At 36.0% G+C, this 8,360-nt stretch overlaps 1 protein-coding gene across 1 annotated transcript; it reads left to right on the forward strand.

Annotated features, from left to right (window-relative positions):
• Positions 1–5,241: 5,241 nt before the first annotated feature.
• On the forward strand, positions 5,242–6,593 carry LOC118755747 (the record flags this gene model as incomplete). The annotated part of the gene is given in 1 exon segment (XM_036490570.1): positions 5,242–6,593. A coding segment is annotated over 1 exon segment (1,352 nt), but the record flags the coding sequence as incomplete, so codon positions are not given.
• Positions 6,594–8,360: the final 1,767 nt, after the last annotated feature.

Raw genomic sequence — 8,360 nt, forward strand, 5'->3', positions numbered from 1 at the left:
AAAAAAAACGATAAATTTTGGCCGAAAAAGTGATAATACAAATTTAACGATTATTCTTGATCAAAAAAATTAAAACCAAGAAAAGTGATTTCGCAATGATACAAAAATAAAAACCTTGGTCTTTAATGGTTATTTTCGGTCCCTGTTAAAAACAGGTTTTATCTTGGCAATAAATCTACTGAAAATTTATAAATATCAATTATTTCATAATATTTGTATTTAATTTTTTTTTTTGTATTATCTATCTATACTTATTTTTTATATTTATATTTGTCGTAGATTTTTTGTTTACATTTTTTTAATGTTATTTTGTTCTTTTTTACTCTACTTCTAATTTTATTATTTTTTTTTATTGTTTTACTTTATGCTTTTAGTTGCAACTTTTATTTGAAGCACCCTTTAAATTAATGTAAAAATGCATACACAAGTTCTGATGCGAATAATAAACGTTTACATAATTTTAAATTTTACGGCAGGAAACATTTTGAAAATAAATGTGAAAATATTAAGATTTAAATGAAACTCCCATAAAAAATGCCATGAGTGAGAATGACTTAAATTTGAAAGTACATATGTATGTACATAATTAGCGATTGCTAATTTTTTTCTTGTCAAATATTGTTTCTCTTTTTGTCTTGATAAAAGAAACACAAAGCACTTAACACTCGACACAGTAATTTGTTTGCCTTCTAATTTGAACGGTTTTTCTGTTTCCGGTGGAGTTAAGTATAATTAATGTAGAGACCTTAAATTTTTATTTACGAAAAAAAAAGGTTTCTAATTATACAATCACAAAAAACTAACTTTCATCGCTACTACTTACATATATCAAAAGCAGCAACTGAAAATTGTTAATCACAATGATTTACTCCTTCTTATTTGGCACCACAACCGCAAGTGCATGCACCAAATCGAATCTCATTATAAGCCCTGACTAAGAAAGGTTAGACCGGCTTTCCAAAGAGAAGAGTTTTTAGATGTTAAATCATTATTCACCACCAATTCGATATCCTTTACGTGTCCTAAACTTGTCTATCCTTAGTAAGATACTTTCGCCCCATATGCAGATGGTATTTCGCCAATCAGGAAATTTTATGTATAGCTTTAAACTAGCTGCCAAACACCCGTTCGCTATATAGTTCGCGCCTACCTTTACTGGGTACAAAATATACCTGGACTCAGAAATCATGACAGTTGGTTTCTATACACTTTATCAATCCAAAAAATAAAAAATTTTAGCAAATAAACAAATTCGTATTAATCCAGTAAATATATTTTCGCAAGTGCACGTATTTACTGAGTGCTAAAAAGCTTTCCTTCGAATCGCTGAAAGGTGCTACACAACCGATTTATTGCTCGATTATTGCCACTTAATAAAACTCATAAAAATACATATGTACATATATGTATGTATATGTATTTGCACGAAAAAAGTATGTTATTAAAGCAGCCTTACTGTTAAAAATTGCTAGCGTGTTTGTGGACTTTTTGCATATAATATATGTAGATACATAGTATATTAGTCGCTAAACACACAATTCCACTCGTCAACAATAAATCAAATAGATACCGTTGGAGTAATTGAAAAGCCAAATCTTCACATGAACATTGCGAATATCTAATAGCGAATACAGTTGATTTTATTATGGTTTGCTATTTAATGACTTTAAACACAAACCCAAAACGAAATAAATGAAATTCGATAAATGAATTAAGGTATTGAATGAGCGCGTTGAATGATCAATTTATTTGCCAATTACATGCATCAATCACAACAAATAGAGTCATATAAAATGTGTTTACATACTTATTTAGCTCCTGGTTAGTTAGATTGATTTTCGCTAACGATTTTTGAAATTAGGCTCATATATATTTTTCGTTTTGATTTTTTCTGTTTGCTAACAGCAAAATAATAAATATTGTGCCTTGTAGCTATTAACATTGGCGCGCAAATCGCAAGCAACAGCGATTTTTCACATTCAAGTGGGAAATTAGCTAGCGATAAATGCACGCTTTACACGATCAAAAATAAATAAATAGTTCGAACTAAGTAGGTATAATAATAACAATAAACAGTTATAGTAACTGTATAGTATTTACTCAATTTGCGAAACGCTCACCCAAAATATGCCCTAAAAGTGGGTTTTCGTTCGATTTTTAAATTGTAACATTTTATTAGATAATCATCTTTTTTTGATGTTTGCCAAGAATAACAAATTTTATAAGCGATTTTTAACTTAAGTTTGAGTGCTAAGCAATTTTAATCCGCAATAGCTCTAATAGCAATAATTTCAGCCAGTCTACCCCTTCTGTTTATAATAGCCCTGCAGGAAATGGGACTAGTTTGTAGCTAACTATTAACTAACTAGCAGTCGACTTGTGCGTAACTTTTGAAGGGCGATGGCCGCAAAATAGTGATCCCTGGTTTCCTCTGCATTAGATGTCAACTATCTTGTAGCTAACTACTTTTGGACTTAAACTACCAATAAAAAAGATGTTTTATATTTTTTTTATTTAAATATTTTATTCAACATTTCATATTGGCTTACATGGTCTTTTGTAGGTGGTCCCACATTTGAATTCCATCAGACATATCATCAAAATAATAATGTAAATTTTCGATCTTTATTTTATTTGTCCTGCATTGGAAAAAGTATCTACGAAGTGCAGAAAAAAGTGTACTGAAAGTATTTCTTGTAGGAGGATATTTAAATGGAAACTGGTAAAGAAAACAAGCTCCCGATAACGTCTGTATGACTCCTGCATGACTTTACAACTAATTTAAAGTTAGTTTTGTCATAGCTAATTAGAAGTTAATTTTTTTATCGAAATAACGCAAAAAAAGCTAACTACATGTTGGTTACTTTAATCAATTAAAATTTTTTTCTGCAGGGAGGGGTCTTCACACCCATTTCTATAGTTTTGGTAAGCTGCTAATTGGTACTCGGTAATTTTATCAACTTTGAATGTCCTTTTCAGCTTTATTTTATTAGTCTGGTAAACTATGTTTATGAACAGCTGATTCGTAGCTTTTTTCCTATAAAAAAATAAATAAATTTTTACATAAAATTGAATTGAAGGAATTTTACTTAAGAGTCTGTCAGACTTAGCAACGCAATACATTTCGAAAAGGCTATCAAATTGAGAAATTTTCAGAAAGCAATTGCATGAGCAATCACATCTTGCATGTAAAGTGTCTTTTGAAAGAGGTTTTTTTATTTCTGAGAGGCGAATTTTAGATTGCTAGTGCAGCACGAGCAAGTTGAAATATATTTCCGAAATCGATTTGTGCTTTCTCAATTGCAGTCACATCCTGCAACTTTTATTTCTAAAACTAATTTTCGACATGTGACAGAAAGGTCTTTCTGGCTGTTCACACATCGAAATAAAATTGCTCTTTCTCAATTTGCCCCTTCATGGATTTATAGTGTGTCTATTAATCCAGTATCCGAGAGAAACTTTAGTATCGAACCTAAATCTGCGGATTTCACTTCGCCCTCGGTTATTAGATGTTCACCTAGGTGTCTTTTGCGTTTGCGCATCAGTGCAAGACAGTCTTCTAATATGTGCTGTGCAGTCTCGATATCCGTCCCGCAAGATCTGCATCGCTTCCGCGTGTAAATTCCCAGCTTAGTCAAGTGATAGTTCAGCCTGTAATGTCCTGTCAGAATTTCTATTACAATTCTTAAGTTATTCCTGGATAAGCTGATACATTCCTTGAAGCGTTTTAGGTTATATGTCCCTAAAAGTGCTTTGGACTGCTCTAGACTTGGTAGCTTATCCCCTTTTCTTAAGCCACAGAAGGGCCCTAAGCCGATGAAAGGGTTGATGCTTCTTTCTTCGCTAGTTTGTCGGCAATCTTGTTTCCTTTAATACTTATATGTCCCGGAATCCAGAGAACCCAAACTCAAGAGTATTCTGCTTGTCGAGGCACACCATCACCAGTTTAGATGTTACCTGGTGATATCTGAGGGTCTTAATAGCCGCTTGGCTGTCAGTCAAGATCGCGATGTTCTGCTCATTTTTCTATGGCGTATATTTCAGCCTGGAAAACGGACATATGTTTTCCCATGGATTCCGTGTATATTAACCTCGGTCCAACAACACCTACATACGCAGGTACCCTCTTCGGTCAATGAGCCATCAGTGTACTAGGTAATCATGTTTTGATTTATCCGATAGGTCCGGAATATGTCTACCCAGCTCTTCTTATCACTCAGATCAGTTATGAACCTCTTTGTAAGACACGGTAGCACTCGGTTTTTCAATTTCAGGGCACTTCTTCGTAAGAATGTCCAACTTCCTACGATTAAGAAACTTTTTTGCCCCAATATTGGTACCAGTTATTCTTAGTAGAACCCTTTTCGCCTGAGACTGTATTTAGTAAGATACATAAGAACTGAGCATTTCTTTTATTGACCTTTCAAATCGGACATAAATTTTTTGTAGTTTAAAAACTGGCCATAATCCTTGGTCATATAAAAAGTAGACACATATGGTCGGATATTAAAAACCGGATATAAATTGTCCATGATTTATAAACGGGGGAATCATTTTTTTGGAATTTTTCATTAATTTTCATGTTATCATTTAAAAACTGAACATACAAGATTTATGTTGACAAAATATAATACAACAAACGCATAGTTTTAAGGCACACATACTTACGTATTTATGTATTTTCGCCAAGGTTCATCAATCAATTCAAGGGTTATTGATTAAAATGATCGATCTATATAACAAAACATGTACCAAAATTTATTTATACGAGGATAAATATATTGTATATACATACTTAAACAGATATTCTTTTATACGAACATATATGTATGGCGGCCGCTGCGGTGTAGTGATTAGCAGTGCGCGCTTCCACTCCGAAGAACGCCGGTTCAAGCCCTGGTCAAAGCAACATCCCAAAAAATATAGAAAAAAGGTTTTTTCTTAACAGCGGTCGCCCCTTCCTTCGAGTTTATTTCTGCCATGAAAAACAGTTTCTCATAAAAATTCAATCGCCGTTCGGAGTCGGCGTAAAACTGTAGGTCCCTCCCCTTTGTGTGACAACATCAAGGCGCACGCCACAAATTGGAGGATAAGCTGGGCCCAACACTAGCATATGTGTAGGAGCCAATCTAGTATTATTATATATACATACATACATAGTACATACTTTGATAAGTAGTATAAACAAAAGCGTCTCACTTTCATAACATCTAATTTCTTTTCATTTTCTATACATTTCAGTTGGCCACCCGTTCCATCGAGCCCTCATTCGGCCTGCTCTTCGGTGATTTGCTACGCGATCTCGATGTCGGCACCACCGGCGCTGCGGTTATTATGAGCACACTCGATGTGTGCATGAATTTCTCAGGGCTCTTTGTCGGACCGCTACTCAAGGAGTTTTCGTACCGAAAGGTGGCTATCGCCGGCTCATTATTATGCGGCATAGGCTTGGCGGCCACCTCACCCGCAGCCAGCATGACACACATACTCAGTACGTACAGTGTGATCAACGGCATTGGTGTCGGACTTTCAACATCTGCCGCCTTTGTCGCGCTTAATCACTACTTCAAGAACAAACGCGGACAAGCTGTTGGATTATCCATGGCTGGCACAGCCTTGGGTATGCTGATAATGCCACAACTGGTACGTGTTCTGCTCGAGGCGTTCGGTTTTCGTGGTGCTGTGCTAATGTTAGCTGGTGTCGCATTAAATTCCACAGTCGGTGCTGTGCTCTTGCAGCCCGCCAAGTGGCATATGATCGATGAAGTGATCGATGAGGAAATGATGACGGTGCCGGTGTCGCCACCCACACCGGACGTTAAAGTCATACGGGAGGATGGCAACGAAGAAGACGCGTTACCTGAGTTAAACACGTTACTCTTTTCCAAGCAGCAATATATGCGCAAGAATTACTCTGAAATAGCGATGAACACAATGAATGGCACGCGCACAGGCATGCCAAAGCGTCCCACGTTTCCACGTATAATGTCGCTAGCCGGCGTGCAATCGGCGGTGAATACTAGCCAGTCTAACTCAGATGTGAATACGACGCTACGCAATCGCAAACATTCGGTTACATCGAATCTGTCGTACATGGATTTCACCGGTTCCATACTGCAGGTGCACATGAATGTAGGCGATGAGGAGTTTGAGCGTAATGATCGCGAGTTGAAGCGTGTCAACACTGCGACGGGTGGCATGGCGAATGCGCATCGAGATTCATTTATTAAAATGCGCCCTGCAGAGACTGATCAATATGAAGAATCACCGGAGAAGGAGATGGAGAAGAAGCCCGGCTTCTGGCGACGTTTCGCTGATCTCATGGATGTTGATTTATTGCGTGATAAAATATTTCTAAACATACTTTTCGGACTGTCCATCTTCTACGTCGGCGAGATGAATTTCAAAATGGTTACGCCATTCTTTTTTGCCAATCTCGGCTACAATAAAACAGATGTTGCCTTCTGCCTATCCATAACGGCCATCACAGATATTTTAGCGCGTATAATACTCCCGCCCATATTCGATCGTACTACCATCAAGAAGCGCACTGTGTTCTTGGTTTCCATCATCTTTGTGGGCATCACCCGTTCTAGTAAGTATAATTATACACGGTTCTCAAATACATACATACATGGGGAAAGCGTCCAACATATTTCTTTATTTAACTTTTTGTTCTGAGTCTGGCGCAGAGCAGACTGGATGAGAGGGTCCTTTACAGGGCCTATTTCTCAGATCGTGCTTATATAGGCTTTACTACTAAGACATGGAGTGGCAAACAGTCTTATGTTTAAAATATTGAATAATAACTAAAGTGCCAATAACTGTCGACATTTGACCGTTTTCCTAGTTTTTGAGAGCCTTGGAGCCTGAAAATCTTCTGCTTTTGAACTAAAACGTGACAAAATTTTTTTATAGTTTTGAAGGACTTCGGCAGGACTTAGAGTTGACCCGATACATTCCAGTTTATCGACAAATTTCAATAAATTGATAAATATCGATAATTCCATTAATTTCAAAAACACTAAATCCGATAACTCAACAAAATTCGATTAATCGACTAATTTCGAAAACACTGAAATTCGAGGGCTCGATAAATTTCGATAACTCAAAAACAGATACCTTTATAAGTTTTTAATTTTGACGCTCCATATTTTTCGAGAGCTATAAAAAATTTCGATAACTCGTTGCTCTCTGTTAACACGATAAAATTCGATAAGCAGTAATAACTCGATAAACTTATATAGCCTTGAGGTTTCGATAAATCGATATATTTTGAAAATTCCATAAACTTCGATTCGATAAATCGACCAATTGCGGTAGGTCAACAATTATCGATAAGTCAGTAAGTTGAAAGAACTCGATGCATTACGATAACTCGATAAACTTCGATAAGGCTACAAGTAATGATAATTCAATAAATATCGAAAACTTGATAAATTCTTTAACTTGTAAAATTTTGCTACTTATACCCATATACTTTTATAGCTCGATAACCATCCGTAAATTTCGACAACTAAATAAACATTGATCAATTTGAATAATTCGATACGTTGCGATAACCCGATAGATGTCCATAACTAAACTTCCATGATTCGATAAATTTCAGTAACTTTTATGACTGAATCTATTTCGATTCCTATCGAAAAATTTCAATTAATTTTCTTACTCTTAATTACTCTAATTCATCGTTATCATTTATGTCTTCATCTTCATATTTAGCTTTATTTCAAAGTTTAATTTCAAATACGAAGAAAAACAAAATGCGAAAACAGCTCGAATTGAAAAGGTTGCAACAACAACCATACACAAATACGGGAATTTTTAACCGACGATTTTGCCCGTAATTTTCAACCAACCTCCGTCCTAGAAAATTACCTTTCCAATGGTGTTCATGGTTTTGAAATTGGTTCGGTAGAATCGCCAAACGAACGAAGACAAAATTTATGTTAGCGTATTTATATATAGATGCTTTTTGAGTAGGACTGGACCATAATGTGGGCTAAGGGAAAGGCGAAACTCCTTCTTGATAAAGCCCCGAACTTGGTAATCTTAGAAAATGAAAGAGAGATACTTTTAGACTAGCAAAGTGTGCGGACTCTAACGAGTTTTGAGACGAGTAGAGGGATCTTCTAAAGATCTACAAGAAAGCCATACGTAGTGAGAAAAGAAACTCATGGCAGAATTTCTGCAAACGAATCGAGAGCTCCACCGAGACAACAGGACTAAGAGTTCTATAAACCCGGGGTCTGTAAACCAAAGACTCATTTAAAAGTACAACGGCGAGTGAACTCCATGTGACGAGAAATTTTCCGATATTTTATTGCAGGAGGAGGTGGTCTTGCAGTAGAAATGGTGAG

This window comes from Rhagoletis pomonella, unplaced genomic scaffold, assembly GCF_013731165.1.
Source record: "Rhagoletis pomonella isolate Grant_MI unplaced genomic scaffold, Rhpom_1.0 Rhpom_scaffold_07203, whole genome shotgun sequence".
Taxonomy (NCBI): domain Eukaryota; kingdom Metazoa; phylum Arthropoda; class Insecta; order Diptera; family Tephritidae; genus Rhagoletis; species Rhagoletis pomonella.